The sequence below is a fragment of the Taudactylus pleione genome, unplaced genomic scaffold, assembly GCF_031769625.1.
Source record: "Taudactylus pleione unplaced genomic scaffold, aTauple2 ptg000671l, whole genome shotgun sequence".
Lineage (NCBI taxonomy): Eukaryota > Metazoa > Chordata > Amphibia > Anura > Myobatrachidae > Taudactylus > Taudactylus pleione.
In genome coordinates this window covers 3,997,696-4,021,432 of record NW_028285073.1, presented here as the reverse complement: position 1 = coordinate 4,021,432, position 23,737 = coordinate 3,997,696, and the positions used below count along the sequence as shown (strand labels likewise).

The window sequence follows — 23,737 nt, the reverse complement described above, 5'->3', positions numbered from 1 at the left end:
CCGAAATCTCTCTGGGGCTTGCGGCAACGAGGCCCTACCACAAGGGTCTCGTCGCAAGCCTGATGGTCGCAATGGTCTTGAGCATCGCGACCATCTTCCTGGCCGCCCGCTATAGCAATGGGTGGTCACCCACAGCTATGCGAGCGGCCAGGAGGACGCTCTAAAAAACAAGAAGGCCGGCCCTGATTCAGAGCGAGCGGTCTGTCAGAGCATCCGGCTCTGAATCAGGCCCTCAGCTCCACTTCCCAAATAGATAAGAGCGAGGGGGGCTGCGTATTATTACCCGCACCCCCCTCTATGGGCTCCAGAGACTGAAAACGGAACTGGAAAAAAGTGGAAAAAAGCTGTGACCACTGCAACATAGTACTTTGCATGCTGATTGAGAGACCCAGTTGCACGGAATACATATGATTTCCCACCAGCCGCATGGCCGGTGGTTCAAATCCCGTCAGCATGAGCCCGGCAGGGTTGAAAATCCTGATCGTCCAAGGTAAGTATGTTCTAACCTAATTTTACCCCCTAACCCCCCCCTTAGGGGTGCCTAACCCTAATCTCCCCCCCAAATGCCTAACCCTAATCCCCCCTCTAAGTGCCTAAACCTAACCCCCCCTTCCCCGCTGCCTAAACCTAAGTCCCCCGGGGGATGCCTAACCCTAACCTACCCCCGGGGATGCCTAACCCTCCCTTCCCCAGCCTAAACCTAATCTCCCGGGGGGGGGGGTGCCTATCCCTAAGTCCTCCCTCGGGAACCCTAAACCTAACCCTCTCCTTCCCCCCCGCGCGGCTGTCCGCGCCTGTCGCCCGGCTTACCTTCGATTGGTAAGTCGGGTGTCGGGCTCCCGGCGTAGGTGTAATGACCGTTGTCGGGATTTCGATGCTGGTCATTAGACACCTGCCTCGATTAAACAATCGGGATGCCGACGGTCGGCATTTAGACCATCTGCATCCCGACTTCATCCCAGTCGCACACAGATATAAAGTGTCTCATATCATATTAATTAGCACAGTCTCCTGGTGCATCCTAGTCACATCTCATTGTGACTTAGATACATTTTACATCTCATTGTGACTTAGATGCATTTTACATCTCATTGTGACTTAGATGCATTTTACATCTAATTGTGACTTAGATGCATTTTACATCTCATTGTGACTTAGATGCATTTTACATCTAATTGTGACTTAGATGCATTTTACATCTACTTGTGACTTAGATGCATTTTACATCTCATCGTGACTTAGATATATTTTACATCTCATTGTGACTTAGATGCATTTTATGCAAAAAAAATGCAAAAAAGATCCCTGGCACTAGCAGAGTCTCACGGGACCAGGCACGCCAAGTGAGGCTGTTTGTTGCGACTGCAGCATAGATGAGTGAGGACACATCCGTATTTACTAAAATGGCAATTTTTTAAGGCACTGATTGTGGGTGGGTTTGCCTACAGAATTTAACCAACAATAACTTCCCTTGCAAAACCAGCTGTGTTTTTGCTTTTGCCATATAATGCTGGGTACGCACTTGAGCGACCCAGCGGCCGACCAGCCATTGCGCTGACCGAGCAACCAATTTGGTAAGCAATACCCACTTACCAATTGGCCACTCCATATGTCTGGCCAGACATCACAACTCGGCGGACATTTAAATTCGCCTGCCCAGTTGTGATATCAGTGTCAGCGGTTCATGCAGCCAATGTACGGGCGGTTGGTAAGTCGCCTGAACACACAGCCAGATGTACGGCTATATCTACATAATATATCATCATTGGCTGTGCTGCATGGCCGACCTTATACTGTATGTCTCTACAATGCACTCACGATATATCGTTTGTTGCCCAAGTAAACGGTATATTGACAAGTGTGTACCCAGCTGAACACAGCTCTTAATGAGGAGATCTTAACACCAATATTATTCCAAAGCTGTGGGAAAATTATCATGTAAATGCATATATAACACCTGACTTTCCCCCCTCTATAACAAGACAACACTGATACTGGGTACCAATGCCATGGGTGGATCACTGCTCTTATAACCCTGGGTAAGCAAACACTGCATAATTCTATTTTTTGTTTTGTTATTACATACTGAATATGCATGCATTCTTTATAAAACTATAATAAGGAATTATTGAATATACCATTGTCATAACACTATAACTTCAGTACAATGATCAACTGAGATTTACATCAACCTAACACCCCTGTTTAATGTCTATTAATGAAAGGAGCTGCAATCAAACATATTTTGAATGCAAAAAAAGAACATTAGTATCTGGGACCGACCAGCATGCTAATAAAGTATGGGACCGATGAAGAGTTGAACGCAAGTGAGTTTTGCAGACGGCTCCTCCATGTTGTTGCACTGCATCTCAGTAACAACTCAACCTGGTTTTGCTTTTTAAAATACTGCAACTTTAAATCTCGCCGCTACATCGCCGAAACATTGGCACTTTCTTCAATCCAGAACATTTGGTCCATTGTGTGTGTGCAGTTAAACTTGTTGTGTGTCCATCATTTCCATTTATTGACTTGTAATGACCTCTTGAAACTAGTTCTGAATACATGGCTTGTAACATTGGTCAGTGATTTTATACTGTGTCTTTATATAATTAAACAGAGTGGATTATAGGCCTGATTCAGCAAGAATCAATGATGCGATTGCAGCTGCAAATGCGCACGCAGTTCTGCTGCGAAAGTATGCTAATAATTACAATCGCAAAGCATTCACACGGACAACATGCAGACGCCCACTTCCCCTCTAGCACATCCATAATACCTTGCAATCCAGCCAAAACATCAGTAACATCGAAGTACATCGGAGTCACTCGCACATTTAAGGCAGGTCTGACCCTACCACTGAGTTGCTAACTTTCCTGCACGCAGTGAGAGCTCATGCTGCGTATGTCATCGCTGTGGCTAATTTTCGCACACCCCTGCAACAGCATTCGAATGCACTGGCACGCCTGTGTTTCTACAACCACCCCCCTGTCACCAACCCGAAACGGTACTTCCTGTCAATCGCTCTGCGATGGGTCTACATACTCACTACGATCGCAGTCCCGATCGCAGTGAGGCATTCGTGTCTGCGTACACTTTAGCAGTTGCGATCCTTGCTGAATCAGGCTCTATATGCACTGATCTGGATATGACACAGCTCTACTCTGAGCACTGATTATATAAAGTCTCAGCAGAAAAGCACAGAAAGAAAACACTGTATGTAGTAAAAGGTACAGTGAGCCAGCCAATAGACTTTCACTATAATATATTTTAATAAATATTCTGAATGTTATCAACTCACTTGTATGTGATGTGTTCATTAGTTGATGTGATTTCACTGTGTTTTGAAGTGTACAGTATGCAGAAGAAGAATAGGAAGTGTTGCATGTAGTATTCACAACAGAGACATGGTGCATTGCAGCACTATTTGTATGTATATGTGTGTGTTTATGTATTTGTATGTATAATTATATATATATATATATATATATATATATATATATATATATATATTTATTTGCACCATATAATATTATGGAACACTTATAGTTGGCTACTATCATTGCTCTTTAGCTCAGTTATGCAGCAAATGTCTGACTAGTTGCTATGGTTCAATGCTCGTTCACCATTGAAACTGTTATTGCATAACCCTTATTGGCAATGACTACAGTTACAATATATATCATATAGCCAAGCTTGTTACTGGAAATAAATGGCAGCAATTGCTAAAGTCATAATTCAAAGTATACAACATTACTGAGGCTAGATGCAGAAATACATGCCTTATTCACCTAGACCTACCATGTCTCCTTCTGCAATACGGACATGGCAGGTGTCCTTTAAATGGACACCAGCAACTAAGCAGTTAATGAGCGACAAGCATCGTTCAGCGGTGGGTGAATTACGTCATGTGATAGAGCTCTAGTTCCTCCCAGGGATGTGCCTAGTGGGCGTGGCTATGCCTGGAGAGGGGTTCTGCTCTGTCCTTTGTGCAGGGAGCAGCAGTTCTGGGATGGACACAGGCAGCTCCTAAATCCTGCCTCATATCTGGGGATCCACCTTCCCCATCATAAATCCAAGAAGAGGAGCAGGCACCCCTCAAAGGCTCATTAAAATGGTACCTAGTAAGCATCTTTTCTCAACTTGCAAATCTATGAACTATTAGTCTCATGTTGCCACAGATCTCTGCACACATTAATCTATTACTATATGTGTTGTATCTATTGCTTTCCGTTCTTAATAACAAAAAAAGGCTGTTTGAGTCAAGCTAATTAAATGGCTGTCTCATTAATTGCAGAGTGTCTATATTCTGTATAATGGAACTGTTATAAGTGTTTAGTGATCTGGAAAGGAGGTCGAAATGTTGGAGTGATTCACTGCATTCTGCTGTGATTAAATTGATACAATGTTTGACTTAGTGATGATACTATCTTAGCAGGTTGATGTATTGAAACAATATGTTAGTTTTGAAATAATACCTGTGTATGAATTATTGTTGCTAAAATGTTCAGCTAATACAGTTAAATGATAACAGAGCATTAATGTTGACAATGTTTAGCTGTATGCATGTGATGTGTAGCAATTTTTACACCCCTCCTTTATTTTTATTGTAACCTCTTTTCCTTTGATCCATAACCCCACAAATCAGACAGCAGCTGCTGCATATCCTGTCATTACAAGCTTCTGATATTATTGAGGGAATAGAGGTCTGTTTGCTCACTGGGCCCCCAGCTGAGTTTTGTATGCAGACACCAAGGAGGGAATAAATGCCCCACAGTAGCTCTCACCCCTGCTCCAATTCTATTATTAGATATATATTTTTCCCCATTTGAAACTTGCCAATTCTCCCTGGCTCTGCAGATGCCTCATGTGCTATGGATATCCGGCTCCCTGAGTACAATGTACTAATTGATTGCATCAATATGAAAGAGCTGTCAGGTAATGCACCTCCTGTATCAATATTTAAATCTCCAGTTTCTAGTCTGTGTATGCATTAAATAAACCACAAACAAGTTTATTTGCATACAATGTTCTGAATGACATAGATCACATACTATATGGTCACCTCTCTGGCTCTCAGAAGCTGGGATGGGAATGCAGTGCATTTAGTGGAAGGATTAAACCATTGGATATCTACTTCCTGTATCAGGGACCACAAAAAGCAACCAGCCATCAGGCCCTATTGATAGTATACTCTAGCCTTGAACATGCCACAGTGTATGACATTTTGCTGCCAAGATTTCTGTCCATAAATTTACTGACCATCAAAGTAAAGTAAAATCTGAGTTTTTGACTCATTGCAGTCATGAGCAAATGTGATTCATATTTCTTTACAAATTACATATTTGGCTGAAATTACTAATAATTTGTGGCCTGCAATTTCTGTCTGCCTGATAATCCTACAGGATCTGGGAGGCCTGTTCAGTCATTAGGTACTGGACCTCTTAGTTTATATCCCACTTGTCAATCCCACCTAAAACCTTCATATATCTATGAAAGGATGACCTCTAAAGGTGCGTCCTACGCGACTCAGGGAAGACCATACGATTAAGACATCGTAATTGTACAGTCGTTCCCCATCCCCTGCAGTGCCTACACTGAACGATTAGTCGTTCACTGTAGGCACCCTCCATCATCCCCGAACATGTTCAATCTGTCGTTATCAGCAATTTGACGGCCATGTTCAGGCGATGATTGATGTTGGAAATGACCAGCGGGAACGCACATCGCTGGTCGTTTCCGACATTCTAGTGCTTGATTCATGAACGATTAATTGGCGACTGAACGATAACGATGTCGTTATTGTTCAGTCGTCCATTCAGGGCCGGATTAACGGGGGGGCGACGGGGCGATCGTCCCTGGGCCCCCACACGTTAAGGGCCCCCACACCCATCTGGGTTAAAGTGGACCGGAGGAGACAGAACCAGTTCTGCCTCCTCTGGCCAACCTAACCCCGGCACCGCAGGGAGGCTCCATTTACCCGGCTCCCTCCCCGCAGCGGCAGCCAGAGTCAGAGGCTGGAGCTCACGTGAGCTCCAGCTCCCGGCTCACGCAGTGCACTATGGCAGAGACGTCATGACGAGCGGACAGCAGCGAACGCGGGGCTTAGCTTAAGGTAAGTATTAGTTTTTTTTTCTTTTTTATAGTGCAAGCGGCCTACTAGGGGCATTACTGGCGGGCCATTACTACAGGAGACACTACTCGGGGGTGGGGGGGGGAGAGCATTACACCTGGGGAATTACTCGGGGAGGGGGGAGGCATTACTACTGGGGGCATTACTGGCAGGGGGGCAATACTACTGGGGGCATTACTCAGGGAGGAGCATTACTACTGGGGCATTACTCGGAGAGGGGGGAGGCATTACTGGGGGGGAATTACTACTGGGGGCATTACTCGAAGGGGGAGGCATTACTACTGGGGGCATTAATCAGGGGGCATTACTATTGGGGGCTCTACTAGAGAGGGAGCATTAGTATTGGGGGCACTAATAGAGGGGCATTACTGGGGGCATTTCTACAGAGGGCTCTACTAAAGGGGGAATGGCTACTGGGGGCATTACTATTGGGGGCAGAGCTACATGGGTATTACTACTGGGGGATTTATACAGGGGGCATTACTACCAGGGTATTACTATTGGGCACACGCCCAATTACTACTGGGGGGGAATTACTATTTGGGGCACAACTACAGGGGTATTACTACTGGGACATTTATACAGAGGGCATTACTACACGGGGCACTACTAATGGGAATATTGCATAGGGGCACTACTACTGGGTGCACTGCATATGGGGCACTACCACTGTGGGCACTGACACTACTGGCGGCTCTGCATAAGGTCCCCATTGCGCATACCCCGTTTGTCACATTTAATAGGGTCCCCCACATGTTTATTGCCCAGGGCTTTAAGATTTGGCTTCCCAGCAAATACAGTTGAGTAATGGGGAGTGTGACCCAGTCCCTTCTCTGACATAAAAATTGGACCCTGATATCTGATTCAGTATCCTTTCTCCAACTATCACTACCTGGAATACATGCTCTAAAACATGACTGGTCCATAGAACATCCATCTCACTGCACACCATGAAGACAACACAAATGACTCGCATTCTTGCAAATACTTGAGGCAGAGATTCCTGATAGGTAGACAATGTTTTCATTGGATGATTGTGGCTTGTTCCTGGTAATGGGAGAAACTGGGGAATATGAATGCAGCCTATATGAGGCACCAGTCTCAGGCCAGTTGATAGGCTGCATTTGAATTTTGGTTGATATTGCAACATTTCTGTCATTACTTTGTGTCTCACTAAGTACCTCGGTGAGGCTACTGGTTCCTAATGTATAAGCTGCATGTTTGTGAATATTGGTTCAGCCCACACATATAATGCAGTTGAAGAACAGATGCACACTTGTGTTTTATCCATGGGTGATGAAAACTTATCATGAATCTGCCTTTAATACTGTATGTGGTGAATTTTCTCTTTGGTGTCTTTGTTTGTAAATTGTTTGCATCATGCATGGTAAACATTGTTTGAGCTTTAGAGGAATGCGGTAAACTGGTCTCTCTCCCAGTCACCTAATGTCACTAATATCACTGTGGATTCAAATGCACTACGCATACATATATTAACATGTGAGAGCAGAGGGTGATCATATTAAATTTTTTTTGTAGTTTAATTGTAACTTTTTTTTTTAATTATTAGAAACCCTGAAACAGGGGTATTTGTGCCCGTTATACCCTTTTTACACACTGTGCAAAAACACGTATGTTTGCATGTAAATTCGCATTGTCCATGGATTTTACTATGTGTGAATGCAAATTACCCGGGTCCACGACCCTGCTCTGTACCAGAGTCAGGGACTGAAACCCGGGATATTCACCCAATTGAATATGCTCCTTTATCAGAGTTACAGAGGTATATTTACTAAAGTGCAGGGTTTTGGAGTTGAGATCTCTCCCATAGCAACCAATCAGATTATAGCTATTATCTTCTAGAAGGTGCTAAATAACTGATAAGTAGAATCTGGTTGATATGGGCAACATCTCCATTTCTAAAAACCTGCAGGTTAGTAAATACACCCCAGAGATGGACGCAATGCCGATGTGTATGCTGTTCAGTGATTATAGATGCAAATAAGTAGTTTCATTACCAATGTCGCTCGCAGTGGCAACTGAGACGCAGCCACATCACAACTGTTTTCAGGGCATAGTCTTTGTTTGTGACTGCAGTCCTTTTTGCAGAGAAAATAGCATCAGCGTCTCTGTTCCGGCGGCCATTCTGCGCAACCATAGGGTTGTACAGAAGTCCGATAAACGACGGATCTGTGACCGAGCTGCCTCTTTATACGCTTTCGCTTGGATTTGTGAAGCCCCTGGCTGTGGTCTCAATACAAATCCCTGTGGCTGTGACACTGGCATACTTTCACACAGCCGCTACATACAAAGTCGCAGCTGCGGCAGCATTACTGTACATCTTAGAACCAGGCCCAATGGTCCCTCAACGTGTTGTGAGCATTATGGCGATTCAGTAAGTGATTCTGAAGCTCTGATAGGGTTTCTTCAGAGAATACACCTGCCTGTCTAATACCCATCAGGAGGTAAATATTAGGATACATGGAAATGTTTTTCTCATTGTATTTAAAATAGCAGGTGTGGCCATATAGGGTTCTTTAGCATCCCAATGACAGAATCCCCACGACACCACTCCTTGCAGTGAAAGCAGTCTGCTGCTCTGAAATATTAGAATTGAAAAAGGTCTCCCAGCCTGGGGGTCTCTGTCTCTGACACATTCTTCTGTGGTGGAAATGAATGCAAAGTCCTACAGCTGCATTCGTCATTGTCTATAGATAGTATAGCTGTCACGCACCAGATTCAGGGCATGTCTTTCTTAAAGGGGAACCATATACATAAGGAATTCTGATCTTTGCTTGTCAGGATGCCGTCATGTTCTTTATGTGTATAGAGATTGCTTCTTCTCATCCATCATGAGAGCACAATGGTTTAATACTATTTCGTGGTCCATCCAACCACCCTGTTGTCTTACATATATGGAAATCAATTTTTTAGATGTAGTATTACGTGGCAACGTTATGCAAAGTGGGAAAATACTTGACACAGTGGGTCTGATGCTGAGTTGAACACACAACATTTTGGGGAGCGCAGCTCATATTTCTTTCACACTGCTTATATTCTTTAATGGAGTGTACGCAGATATGGGTGATGCATATCCAGTTGAGACGGAGTAGGTGTAACTGAGTTGTAATGGATTGTTCTCACTTTGGCTGCTTCCATAGAAGTAGTGTCGATGAATATGCAGAGTCAAGCACACATGTAAATGCACCAGTTTAATGATGGTCTTTTGCACCAAGTGATCACTGATACTAATGATGGCTATTAAATCAAGTGTATGGATAGATGAGTCCTGCTGCAGAAATCCCATTTTTCTCTCCTGAGCAGAGTGAGCCTCTTCTGGACATGCAAGGTCAGCGCCCAGTGCATGCATAGAGAACAGATTGCAGACATTAGCTGTCCCTTATCTGCTGCACTCCCTGTACCCACAATAGTCCCTCCCCTGTTGGTACCTTGTAGATGGGCAAACTATCAAATCACATCACTGGTTACTGGCAGGTGTGATTCCCAAGTCTTCATGTACATTCTTTGAAATAGCAGATTGCTGCACAGCAACCTGACCTTTTCCATACACTTATACTAGTTCTAACTGAACAATAACAAATTATGATTGCTAGGTCAGCAGTGGTCTAATCTTCTTCTAACCCTGCTGAGGAAAGAGTGTCTAATATCTTGGTACACTGTCTTTTACTGCCACTGAAATACAAAATTGTGATTGGGATATGGTCTCTGATATATACAAATATTTACAGAATAAATCCCTTTACACAAAGCAGTAGTTAAATCTCTTCTTCCCATGTACAAAATATGAGCTATGGACCACCAAATCTGCAGATGTCCTATATCAGCTGGTGCTTCCACAATCACAAAAGGGGGAAAACCTGTCTCCCTGATCCCACATAATAAATTCTGGTCACAGAACCTCAGGGCCTAGTGGGGCAGCAGAGTGCATCACCAGACCTAATAGCAAAGTTTGGGTGGGGCATGCTGATGTCATTTGCACCTCCCGGGCCCCCTCTTGGGAATAATGTGGTCTTGAATGTCCAGTTAGCGAGTGCACAACCAGCACATAATCAGAAGAGGCGTTAATTTTGCTGTAGGGGATCTGGCGGCTAAGGGGCTCGCATGTCAGCGGGTCCAGTAATACCTGGATGCCCCAAATCTGAGACCCCTGCTCCTTATGATGCCCATGCTCATGGAGAGAGTGAGGGCTTCAGAAGTGAGCCCAAACAGGTATTGCTGAGTCCCGTTTGCCACCGCACCTCTATTAGTCATATTTGTATACTCTCCTAGAATTACCAGCAGACTCCCGAATTTAAGTTGCTGTCCAGATTCCCAGAACCGCCCACTTCCCCACTGCACTGAAGTGGATGGAACAGGGCCGTGGCAAATCACTCCACTGTGATCCTGTCCCCATGGCACAATGCCAAAATCATAACGTTGTACGGGGGAGTAGGGCCACAATGATGCATACTGCCCACGCAGATGCCACCTGCACCTCCCCTCTTTGTATCTTTCAGAGGGAGACAAAGGAAATAGCAAGTATGCGTATAGTTCTGTCCCTTGGCCAAATGCAGTTGCTATCTAGAGATGAGCAAAACTTTCTGCACTATTCGGCCTTAGTTGAAAGCTCCATATTATTAATTTATTCCGCCCAGGCTTCTACTGTATTTTCCTCCACTCGCAGAGAAATTGTCCCAGCTCTATTTATACATTAATTTCTGCAATAGCCTGAGCTTTCAAATACAGGGGCTGATTCTAAGTCAGACGAATCTCTGTGCATGAAAGTAAATGGAGAATTCTTGTGTATCTCCGACTTATTCTGGGTGACAGTAATTCATGGTTGCCGACATTCTGGCTGCCCCTTCCGGGAGGGAGCAGCCAGATCGGTATGGCAGAGGGGCATGGCCGTTACAAGTGGGCGGGGCCAGACAGCTTACTGTCATATGTGAGCAGAGCCGGGGTTGGGGCCACACGATCGCACCATTTGGCCCCACCCCCGCTACACAACGCCGATATTACAGGCATTGTGACGCAAGGGTTGGGGCCAAAATGACGCGATTTTGTGTGAAGTGCATCATCCTCCACCCTGCGGGGGTTTCTCAGGTTATCGCAGGGGAAGTCGGTGGAGTCGACGGTCGCTGGGAGGCTTGCCTGCCTTTTCGGGTGGCACACGATTTTCGGGAGATGCACTTATCATTGCATTAGCTGTACGGAATCTTGCATTAGCATCAGATCGCAAATCTGGCATACGCAGCTCCCGGCATCTAGCATTTTGCATCTGAATTAGAATTAGCTGCACAGTGTGGAATGGGGGAACAAAAGCAGAACTCGAAGATTGTATCCCTGGAACTTTATACCTTCATGCCAATTGGCCTGTTCTGCCACAAGGTTCAATGTGTGCAATTAATTATCTTTAGCAGTATTTCATAATGCCATTCTAATGAAGGCAAATTTTGGTTGCTTTGGGGTTACATCATGTTGGTACAATATAGCCCATAGTATTAAATAAGCCTTCATGTATAGAGAACATACTGCTTTAATAACTGCTGAAGAATTTAATAACAAATAAAAAAATTCCATAGTCTTCCTCCCCTCAGAAGATCATTGTGTGTGTTTTATTTTAAAGGGATTTTCATTTCCTGTGATAATTATCCTTGTGCTGTCATCTTCATATTCTCTGCACAGTGGTTCTTTCTTGTTGATGTCAAATATCCTTGGTTTTAATACAGTAAATCTCCACTAATAAACTGTAGTGTATTTAGTGGTCTCTAATTAGCAAAACTATGCGACACCATTTATTTAATAGTACATAGGCTGAATATATTATTTCCTGTTCTGACAAGTTTGTGAGAAAAACCTTATCAAAGGGATAAACACTTGTCTGTTGTTTCATATGTACCCAAACAATGAGAGTTTGTCCAGCTGTATAGATAGAGGGTGAAAAAGGAGTGCTGCCTTCCTTAAATGCTTTTGAGAAAAGTATGTCACTTTTTTTTCTGCATTTACTCCCATCTCCTAGTATGTGGTGCTATTATACTACATAAAGTACATGGCAGTTTGTTTTCACTGATAATTCATGTAAACAAACTTGATTATATTGTAAACCACTGGACTTCCCAATAGTACATTAGCATATAATATGGTCAGAATAACATACAGTACATAGTTAAAGACTACTCCCAAAGAATCAAACTTTGGACCAGTGAATTTGCTTATCCATAAATACATTCTTCCCAAAAGAGGAAACGTATTCAAGGGATGTGATACTAATAGCATGGGACGTTCCAACAGAGACTACAGCATGATAAAGCTTTTCGAGTTATGTTCTGTCCCTGAACTTGTATTTGGTTGTGCTTTGCAAAATTGTAATGGACTTTAGGTGTCCCTGTAGGTTAAGCACACTTCCCAACTTACAAATAAATAAATAAAATAGTATAATAAAATAGTATTACTATGTTTTGTGCACGTACTTGCCTACAGTACTTTTGAAAAAGAATTTCAGGGAGATTGTGAAAGCAACACCTATGAGCGTGCGGTAAAGTGGACGTGTACTACTATATCTGAGAGGTGTGCCATAAACCTGACTTACATCCAAATGTAAATGAGCCCCAAAGCAGTTAGTAAGATCTACGTGCTGATGAAAACACACTGATACTTTTCAGAAAATGCAGGTAGCCATAAGGATCATGGTGCTTTATACTAGGGATGTGCAGGCTCGGATAGGTTCGAGTTTGCACGTGGAGTTCGGATTTTTCCCTCCAAAAAAACGGAACTCAGAACGAGGCAAAACGTCATCTTACATGGACGAACATCATCATTCCTGGTCTTTTGTCCAGGAATGATGATGTTCGTCCATGTAAGATGACGTTTTGCCTCGTTCTGAGTTCCGTTTTTTTGGAGGGAAAAATCCGAACTCCACGTGCAAACTCGAACCTATCCGAGCCTGCACATCCCTACTTTATACCCAATGCAGGGATATTATACTAATGATTCCATTTGAAAGTATACAGTATATCTCTCCATTTAATATATATGTGTATATAATAAACCAGAGTCATACTTGCCCTCTTTTGAAAAAGCATTTCAAGGAGATTGTGAAAGCAGCACCTATACGGGCGGCGGTAAAGTGGGCATGTACTGCTACATCTGAAAGGTGTGCCATAAAACTGATTTACATCCAAATGTAATTGAGCCCCAAAGCAGTTAGTAAGATCTACTTGTTGATGAAAACACACTGATACTGATCAGAAAATACATGTAGCCATAGGGGTCATTGTGCCTTATACCCAATGCAGGAAAATTATACTAATGATCTCATTGGAATTTATATATCTCTGGTTTTTTTGTTATATAAGAGCTTCACAATTGGGATAAGGTGCAATCAGGGAGATTGGTAGACTTGTCAGGGAGATTGCTACTATTTTAGGGAGTCTCCCTGACCATCAGGGAGAGTTGGCAAGTATGGTCGTACCTGCCTACTTTTGAAACGACATTTCAGGGGGATTGTGAAAGCAACACCTATGAGAGTGGCGGTAAAGTGGGCCTGTATTGCTACATCTGAGAGGCGTGTCATAACATTCACCTAAATCCAAATGTAAACAAGTCTCAAAGCAGTTATTAAGGTCTACTTGTTGATGAAAATACAGATACTTTTCAGGGCATGCTCATGTATTGTGTTTTACAAGGGGTTCCATATAAGTGCCCAAGAGAAACTTTATAGGGAACTGCATGTAGCCATAGGCAGGGGCTGGCTGGCAACTTTCAGCCTGGGGGGCAGACACAAGCAAGTGGCCCAGTTTTTCTACTAGCGAATGCAATATAAAAATGGGCGTGACAACAATGCTGGTGGCATGGTTTCCTTAATGTGCATGTGGCTTAAGTTGCAAATTAAGTATATGAGGGTAAAATTGTTATGACATAGAGCTATAAATAAATATCATCTTTTGTGTGCGTCTCCTGGGGACAGGGTTGAGTAGCTGCGCCGGGCCCTTTGTTCCGCCTTCTCCTAAAGCTCTGTCCCAAAGTGTGTGTGTCTGACCTGGACAAAGCGGGGCGCAATTCATCAAAAATGGGCAGGGTGCATTTCACAGTTAACAAAACGGGCAGGGCGTAGTGCCCTGCTAAAGGTACCTAGTGGGAACACTGGTACATACATACAGACACATTAAGGGGCCTATACATTAAACATAAAAAATTCTCTGGAGATAATTAGCTTTAGAACTCTCATGGAGTTCTAGCTAATTATAGGTGGAATTCATCATTCCACCTCTCCATAAGTATCTATTCCGAAAAGCTGTCATTTTTGCGATGACAGCTTTTCGGGAAATAGATACTTTTCCCTGCCTACACTACCTTATCGCATCTGGAAACAGTGCTGCGCATGCGCTGTTACATCTGTAAAACCAGCGCATGCGCAGCACTGCCTACAGATGCGTTAAGTTTCGTAATGTATGGGGAGTGTGGAAATTAACGCAGGGGAACTTAGCACAGGAGATATCACAGATATCTCCTTGCTAAGTGGCTACATGAATACCAAAATAACGTTATTTAAGGAAAATGTCCTTAAAAACGTTATTTTAGTGTTGATGAATAGGCCCCTAAGTCCACACACATGCAGGGGAATTCAATTCAAAGCGATGTTGAATAGCCCCGGGAGGTAGCTCCTGAAGCTATTCAATTCAACGCAATGTTTGGTTGGGCTATAGGATTTCTTCTCGCACCCTCCTGGGGATGCAAGGAGAAATCCAACGAAAGTGGCAGCCACGCAGCTGTTTGCCAGTTTAGTGTGACCCTAATAGCTGTGCGGCCAGCACTAGTCGGAGAATGCCGGTTCTCACGACTAAACACCCAGGTTATGTCTAAAGAACCGGCATTTTCTGACTTGACAGCATGCTGAATTGAATAGCTCCAGGAGCTCCCTCCAGGGATTATTCAGCATCGCGCTGAATTTAATTCCGCCCATGGACATTATAAAGAACAAAATAGCACCCCTCCTTGCAAAGTATATGCCACACTGACACATATAATTTGTATACAACATATGATAGCTAGATAGAGAGATAAGAGAGATAGCTATATGATAGATAGAGATATGAGATAGATATATAGACATCATACACACACACTGTATATAAGCCCCACCCTCCACTTACTTGGTTTCTAAATGTGTAGTGAAGACAGTAAGCAGGCTCTCCTGCACTAGGGAGAACAACTAACCTATGCCCTGACTGGCTCTCTTCTCCGTGGGTGCCATAAAACTTATTTTTCTGCTCCCAGTCCCCAGGCTCTTCCCTGACAGACTCCCCGATAAGCCCCGCCCCTTTTTCCACCTTCCAGCCTCTAGGGTAATCGTATACCTGTCATTATAACATCAACTTCAGTATTAAATGTAAATATCCACTTGAACTGCACTTTTTTTTTTTTGTAAGAGAAAAACCTGGCTCCCCATTGGTCGACAGCGGCCATTTCCTTGTAGTTTGGTATGGGGCAGCCATTTTTTATTAGCCTCTGCAAATTAGATCTCACCAGCAGCGTAGCTGGACAGCCCCCGCCGGAGCTGAAGCATCGTCTGCCTGACATGACAGTACGGTGATATCTAAATTCCCATCATGGAGAGGAGTACCTTGACTACCATGACAGTACTCCCACAGCAAGGCGGCCAAGCAATACTAACACTGTACCGGCCCGGGGGGCTGATGGCACCCTGCCCCCCGGCCCAGTCCGCCACTGGCCATAGGGATCATTGTGCATTTATAACCAATGCAGGAAAATGGCTCTGATTATACCATTTGGATGTATATATCTTTGATTTAATTTTTTTCCCAAGTATAATAACATACTTGCCTCCTGAAAATTGGGAGCCGCTCGCGGCCCCCGGAAAGGCAGGCAAGCCTCCCGGCCCCCAGAGACATCCTGCCGCACCTCCCATCATTACAATATACACCCCGGTAGTGGGGAGGGGCGGTGACGTGATTTGCGCTAAATCACATCATCATGGCCCCTGCTTCACAATGCCGTTATTCTCGGCATTGTGAAGAGAGGGCGGGGCCATGATGACCCGATTGTGCTGTCATGCCCCATGCTCTGCCCCAATGATGCATAATTACTGTCACGCCCCCTTTTGCGAGACACGCCCCCCCACAGTGGAAGCACGACAGCTCCCTACCGGAAAGAGGGCGCAAGAAGTAGGCAAGTATGGTATATAAAAGCTACATAATGGGGGTTTGGCACAATCAGGGAAATTATTAGACTCTTCAGGGAGTCAGGGAGATTGCTACTATTTCAGAGAGTCTACCTGCCAAATATGTGTTCTATACTTGGGGGGGAAAAAAGAAATCAGAGATTTATACATTCAAATGGTATAATCAATGCCATTTCCCTGCATTGGTTATAAGGCAAAATGCTCCCTATGGCTACATGCATTTCGTATAGGGTTTCTTATGGCCACCTATATGGAACCACTTGTAAAACACAATACGTGCCCTGAAAATTTTTCATCAACAAGTAAGATCGGGTTGGATGTAAGTCAATCTTATGACACGCCTCTCAGATGTAGCAGCACACATCCACTTTAATGCTGCGCCCATAGGTGGTGCTTTCACAATCTCCATGAAATGCTTTTTCAAAAGTAGAAAAGAATGTCCTATTGTAATCTATACTTATATTCATGACACTTCACTCATCTGTGTCCCATGGCGGTTTGCATAGCTGATTCTATGAAGTAAAAAGGTATACACCATCTTTGTTTTTACTAGTTTTACACACTTCTAAGTTCTTCCTAATGTGTGTGACTGCAGAATTTCAATGCCGCACAGTTTACCTAGTGCTATTCAATAGAGACAAATAGAAGTGTTCTTTAAAGCTGTAATAAATTAAACAGGACTTTGGGCCTGATTCAGAGCCGGACGCTATTTGCGCTCGCTCGTTCAGAAAAAGGGGCTGGCTATTTAAATTGACCGTTCGCTCTTTGCGGTCTGTTGACGCCTCTATGTCTGAACGAGCGAACAAAACATGCGGTCGTTATTTTGTAAAGAACGCCCCCTGCCCGCTCGCATCATACGTCATCTCCGCTATTTATTAGATTAATCGAGTACATCGAAAGGCGAATGAACTGCTCGCTATTCTTGTGGTTGCATTTTCCTACCGCAATCATGCGAGCAGTTCTGGCTAAAAGACACCCAACTGACGTGGTCGATGATGCTGCTTTGTTAATTATGCACACCCTTAAAACGCCCTTTTTGACCTTTTGGCACGCCTGCGTTCGGATCTCCACTCCCCGTTTTCAAGCACCTTCCCCTGTTACCACCCACAAATGCCTCACTCTGTCACTCAAATTAGCAGGCATTCGCTATTTTGCGAGCACACGATTTTCGACCGCACTGACTGGTTCGCGCTTGCTTACTAAAACCCATACGCATGTGCAGATGTGCGAACATCGCTCGGAGCGAACGGCCGCTTACGAGCGGCTCTGAATGAGGTCCTTTGTCCCCTGAGTGGGTCTCCACTCAGCTAAACTTAGCTGTGTTTAGGATATGCCATAAGTTAATTGGAAGAACTCTGATTCATACACTCTAAGTGCAGTCAGTAACAGAATGACATATAATTTTGAGATCATTGCAAGCATAGATCACAATAAACACTTGGTCAGCCTGCTCAATGTATTATTGAGCCACACGATTGCAGTCTAGATAAATTGGACGTTTCTGACTTCCCAATTCTTTCCTTACCCCTTTGTTCTATTAGTACTTCTAATCCCTTTAGGTCAGCTATAGGAGCATAGGAGTAATCATTGGGCTTGATTCAATTCAGCACAATGCTGAATAGCCCCGGGAGGGAGTTCCAGGAGCTATTCAATTCAGCGCGCTGTTTGGTCTGACAGTTGCCAGTTAAGTTGGAGAATGCTGGTTCCCGCGACTTAACTTGGGTGTTTAGAGGCCTATTCATCATAACTAAAGTTTCCCAGGAGGTAATTAGGTTTAGAACTCGCATGGAGTTCTACCTAATTACCAGAGGAATTCATCATTCCTCCTCCCTATAACTATGTATTCCGAAAAGCTGTAATTTTTGCGATGACAGCTTTTCAGGAAATAGATAGTTATCCCTCACTACACTAACTTACCGCAGCTGGAAACAGTGCTGCGCATGCGCTGTTAAATTCGTTAACCCAGCGCATGCGCAGCACTACCTACACATGCGGTAAGTTTGTTTCCCCCCCCCCTCCACTCACCTGTCCCCCCTCCCCCCCGCTCACCTCCCCCCCTCCCTCCTTCAGCACTTACCTATCCGCGCAGCAGCCTCCTGCTCCGTCCTGCTGGTCTGTCACATGGTTTCCCAGCAGACCACAGTACAGCTTAGAAAAAAATAAAAACATTTTTTTTTCTCTAATCTTTATTGTGTTCTGCTGGGAGAACACAGTGTTCACCAGCCTCCGGAGCCAGAGGACGCACCAGACCGCCGGAGGAAGACGCCGGGGGACCTGTCCAGCTGGAAGCAGGTAAGTTTCACCTGCTATTCACCACCTCACAGTGGCGTTTAGTACCTCCATCAAATTCCGAAAATACATAATTTACGGAATTTGATGTATACCATAATTTCCACATCCCCATACTAATGTATGGGGAGTGTGGAAATTAACGCAGGGGGACTTAGCAAGGAGATATCAGTGATATCTCCTGTGCTAAGTGGCTTCATGAATACTAAAATAACGTTAATTAAGGAAGATGTCCTTAAAAACGTTAATTTAGTGTTGATGAATAGGCCCCATAGTCACGAGAACCGTCATTTTCCGACTAAAGTGCCGGCCGCGAGGCTGTTAACGCCACGCTAAGCCAGAAAACAGCCTCGTGGCCGGCACTTTTTGTCTGATTTCTCATCTCACCCTCTGGAGGGTGAGAGAAGAAATCCTTTAGTCGGACCAAACAGCGCGCTGAACTGAATGAATAGCTCCGGGGCTATTCAGCATTGTGCTGAATTTAATCGAGCCCATTGACAGAAATTCAATTGTCATACTTCATTCCTTTTATGAATTATTAACTGTTTTCATGCATTGTTTGTGTGTATGCAGGATGGTCTATACTGTAACAAATGTACTTATTTGAGAAGTACACAGTGACCTTGCCATTTCCCCTCCTTTACTGTACTCTCCCCTGACCATATGTTTTGAAAACATCAATAAACTATTGTTTGCAAGTGATGCAGAGTTTGATTATTTGTTCAAGCATTAAACAAACGGGATGATTGTTGGATATACCTTACTGTGACAGTATATGTAAATGTCATAAGCTAACATGGAGAATTAACATGAAAGAAGATATGAGAGGGCACTTGCACAATAGAGACTACACTGTGATAGCTTAAGACACATCACCTTCATCCTGTAGTTGAAGCTATAGTCCAACGGGTAGCATGACATACTGTATGGAGGTGAATACTGATATAGTTGTGTTTTTTTATGCTATCTAGTTGGCCTAAAGTGTTAGTACAGTAGCTAAAACTTATTTTTTTCTTTGAATACAGATCTATCACAATTTGATGGCAGTACCTCACATCATGGAAAAGTGACAAATTAGGATCTCTGTAAGGTCTAAATCATGCAAGGTGAGGTCATTTCCAGAGATACTGGGATCGAGGAGATCACAGCAAAATCAAATAAGAATGCCCCACAGAGTCCTTTAAGAGGCACTTTACGGAGAGCTGTGGCTGCTGTGTCCTTTGAGGGGATTACAGGAGAAGCTACCATAGAGAGGAAGAAGAGAAAGAAAAAGGAGCCTCGCCCAGAATCGATCATTGTCTATCGTTCTGAAAATGAGAAGGTCCTAGAAGATGAAACAGCCAATCAGGAGGCAGGAGAGAGAAGTGCAGAAGAAGGGTCTAGATTTCTGGGAACCCAACTAAGTGATGGTAGGTTGTTATTCTTCTATCTTTTTTTAATATTATTAAGTTACAACAATATTGACATTTCTGTTCTTATAGTAGGCCCAAGGTGACCTCAATATCGCCAACACAAGATTACAATTCCAGATAAACAAGCAATAGAAGAAATTGAAGCAATAGATTGTTGTACACAAATTCCAGTTTTCTGATTTAGGAAAGTACTATGTTATCTAAGCATTACACATTTAATCTACAGTAGAGTAAATGTGTAATGGTCAGACAACATAGTCTGACCAGATACCGTAAAATCCCCATCCTGATCCATTCTGATTTCTCTCTAGCGGTGTCCAAAGTACAATACGAGAATTGCATAATGCTAAATATATCTACTGTCTTTAATGCTACACTTTAGGAGGAATATATTCCTATATTCAGTTTACCAATCTGTTTAAGATATTTAGGATTATGTTAGAAGGTTTCTTAGTCTTTCAAAAATAAACTTGTCACTAGCTTTGAATATAACTTTAAGTTCCTAAGTTCTGGAGTCTCCTATTTGAGTTTTTTCCATATTTTGTGCCATGACCACCAGGCCTTCAAAACAAAATCTATGGTAGAAGAAGAGAGAACTGTCTCTACAGGTATATGATCTATATTTTCATACATTTTGCTCCATTGTTTAAGTAATGTTGTAATAATCAAAAAGAGAAATGTTAAGATCTTTCAGTACTGGTATATTTATCCCCATTCACGTTGTTGGTGAGGTTTCCCTCTTATTTAGGGCACGAAAGATATCTGCTTTGAAATAAAATATCACATTTTGAAAATCCCTTTATCTGAAATTTATGTCCAAATGTAATTGAGTATCCACGAAACCCTCCTTCAGTCAAACATTTACCACTGTGCTGGGAGGCAAGTCAGTGAATGCTAGTATCCAGTATCCACATGTAGTAAGAATATTAGTAATATTGTTAAGACTATTAGCTATGCAGTCCTCACACCAGTCATCTTCTGCAGACATGTGCGGTTAACAATATATTTCTGAACCCAACTGTAAAGTAATAGCATAAGCTATCACTTCACTATTTACTATTCACTGTTCTGGCAAGAGAATTTTATTAAATTGCAAACCAACACAATTTCTTATTGCTGTAATATGTGGTGTTAAAAATATTAACACTACCAGGGTAATATTGTGATGGATAATAAATCTGTTCCTTATTCTGGGAATACTACCATGATACTTGATAAATAGTCTAACTCATGCATAAGCATGGTCGGCTTCACCAGAGACACATATATTGCTCTATTTATCATAGACCACGGTTTTGGTGCAGGACTTAACATTCTACTTAATACCTATTTTGGCTGGTAGTAGGGCACTTTGCCTTTGATAAATAGAGCCCTAATGACCTTGGTTTATAATGGGAGCCTCGGTCCAAGGCTGGGGCCTTGGATACCATGGTTCTTCTGCTCTCAAATAAGCAGAGTGAAATCTCTTATGAGTATAGCTTCATTGAGAGCAGATTGTGGTGCCTGGCAGATGAGAGCATCATCAACGAGTCTCTACCCAACGTTTGCTGTGTTTCCTGATGCATTGTTCTACCTCTGCTTCCTAATATATCTATCTATCTATCTATCTATCTATCTATCTATCTATCTATCTATCTATCTATCTATCCTATAGTACTTATCTACATACAATAGAAACAACTTTGTCTGGATTGAACCAATATTCATAAATAGTCTCTTCACTAGGGACTAGTGACATCAGTTTGAGCATCAGTAATGTGACTGAGTCCTACTGAGCAGATAAGCTTACATTCTCCTGCTTCTTGGCTCAGCGCCCAATATGGCTCTTTTCACGGTGTGTGTACAGTTCTATACATTAGTGCACAATTCTTTTGAATTTCACTTCTTTTTACAATTCTATAGAAAAAACTTTATATACTTTGACTTTTTTTTTAGTCTATTTACATTTAATTCTTAAACTGTCTCTTCCCCTTATGGTCTGTATTACCTAAAGTTTGCATGCAGCATATAAGATCAGAGGGATCTTTCATTTTCAGCCAGATGGCCCTTGTAGCTTGGTGGATAATCTATAAGATGTAATTGCAACTCTAAAATGAAAATCTCTTGTATAGTATGTATTTACAGAGTATATGGACATTCTGTGAAATGTGTTTGGCACACAAGAACTATAATAATTATAATTGATAATGAGTCTTTACCTAAAAACATTTGTGATTTCCAACAGGGGGGTGGAATATGCCTACAGATAGCCGCTATGTTACCTTAACTGGAACAATCACACGTGGGAAGAAGAAAGGTCAGATGGTTGACATCCATGTAACCTTAACTGAGAAGGAACTTCAAGAGCTTACAAGATCCAAGGAGCCTTTGCAAGACGAGCCAGCAGGGGGGAAGAAGACCTGTTCAGTCGGCCTAGATAGAGGCCCTCATGTCCTCCTCTGGAGTATTCTTTGCTTGCCAGTCATATTTGTTCTTTCTTTTGTACTGTCATTTTATTATGGAACCATTACTTGGTATAACATTTTCTTAGTTTACAATGAAGAAAGGACTTTCTGGCACAAGATCACGGTCTGCCCGTTTTTAATTATTTTTTACCCTATTATTATCGTAGCAGTGTCCTTATCTTTGGCCATATATACGGCAGTGACCCAAATATCTTGGTCATTTAGTGAGTGGTGGCATGAAGTGAAGGACATGGAGAAAGGTTTCTGTGGGTGGATTTGCAGCAAACTTGGTCTAGAAGACTGTTCCCCTTATAGTATTGTGGAATTACTAGATTCGGACAATATATCTGGCAGTTTGTCGGTGAAAGGTTCCACTCAGGAAGTGGAGACCTCAGCAGTTTGAAACCATTACCTAAACATCTCCTTCGTCTGACACCAGATTTCTAAGTCTTCCTATTTTTCTTTTTTTGTTCATGGAATGTCAACAAGTTCAGTGCCATATACAAATACGCTGGTGATTGATGTACATGAGGGTCATACAAGTTTGTATTCTGCAGCTGATATGTCTGATCAAAGCTGGGGATTGAAAAGGTGCTTGTAATTAAGTTGTAATCTTAAACCTTTTATACTGAGTCTTAAATTTATCGGTTTTCATTCTTTATTGATCTGCCCTAGTTTCTATTCTTGAAAGGGGTGTATACTGTCTTATCACTGTAAGAAATGATGAATTATCTCCTCCTCCCTTCAGAACTACTGTCTGCAACCCAACAATCTCTGTGCATAAACTTTTATAATGATAGGCTAGAAATATATATATAATAAAATAAAATTCCCAGTAAATGTTTTCAGAATTCGCTTCAGAGAAAAGAATGTAAATTTAAGATGTAAACTTGCTGACTTACTCGCAGATTAATAACAAAACTGGCCCTTGTGACATAGCTCACCTACATAGGTTTATTAGAGCTGCCCCAACTACATTACCTTCACCCTCTATATTCATACAGTGTAATTGTCAGATACAAATGGCAGCAGGAGCTGGTTGGACGGGCACCATAGGTTTTCCCATTTGGCTGACTTCATCGCAGCTGATTTTTTAACCGCTTACTATGATGGGTTCCACTTTCTGCAATGTTGAACCACATTATTTCTTACTGAAAACAGATGAATATAGATGATACAGTTTTTTGCACTTTTTAAATGGGTGAATGCAATACAATATTTCAATAGGCACGTCTATAACCAGTATAATTTGATGTTATAA

The 23,737-nt window shown here is 42.7% G+C and overlaps 1 protein-coding gene across 3 annotated transcripts; it reads left to right on the top strand.

Annotated features, from left to right (window-relative positions):
• Positions 1-3,944: 3,944 nt before the first annotated feature.
• TMEM169 (transmembrane protein 169) lies at positions 3,945-23,123 on the top strand. 3 transcript variants are annotated; one of them, XM_088455764.1, is made up of 3 exons: positions 3,945-4,114; positions 19,646-20,029; positions 22,257-23,123. In XM_088455764.1, the coding sequence occupies exons 2-3, from the start codon at positions 19,720-19,722 to the stop codon at positions 22,877-22,879; spliced, it is 933 nt and encodes a 310-aa protein (XP_088311890.1). In that variant the 5' UTR covers positions 3,945-4,114; positions 19,646-19,719; the 3' UTR covers positions 22,880-23,123. The 3 variants fall into 3 exon arrangements, with proteins under 3 accessions (XP_088311890.1, XP_088311891.1, XP_088311892.1); XM_088455765.1 differs by having other exon boundaries at positions 3,945-4,121; XM_088455766.1 differs by lacking the exon at positions 3,945-4,114 and adding an exon at positions 4,839-4,935.
• The last annotated feature ends 614 nt before the right edge of the window (positions 23,124-23,737 follow it).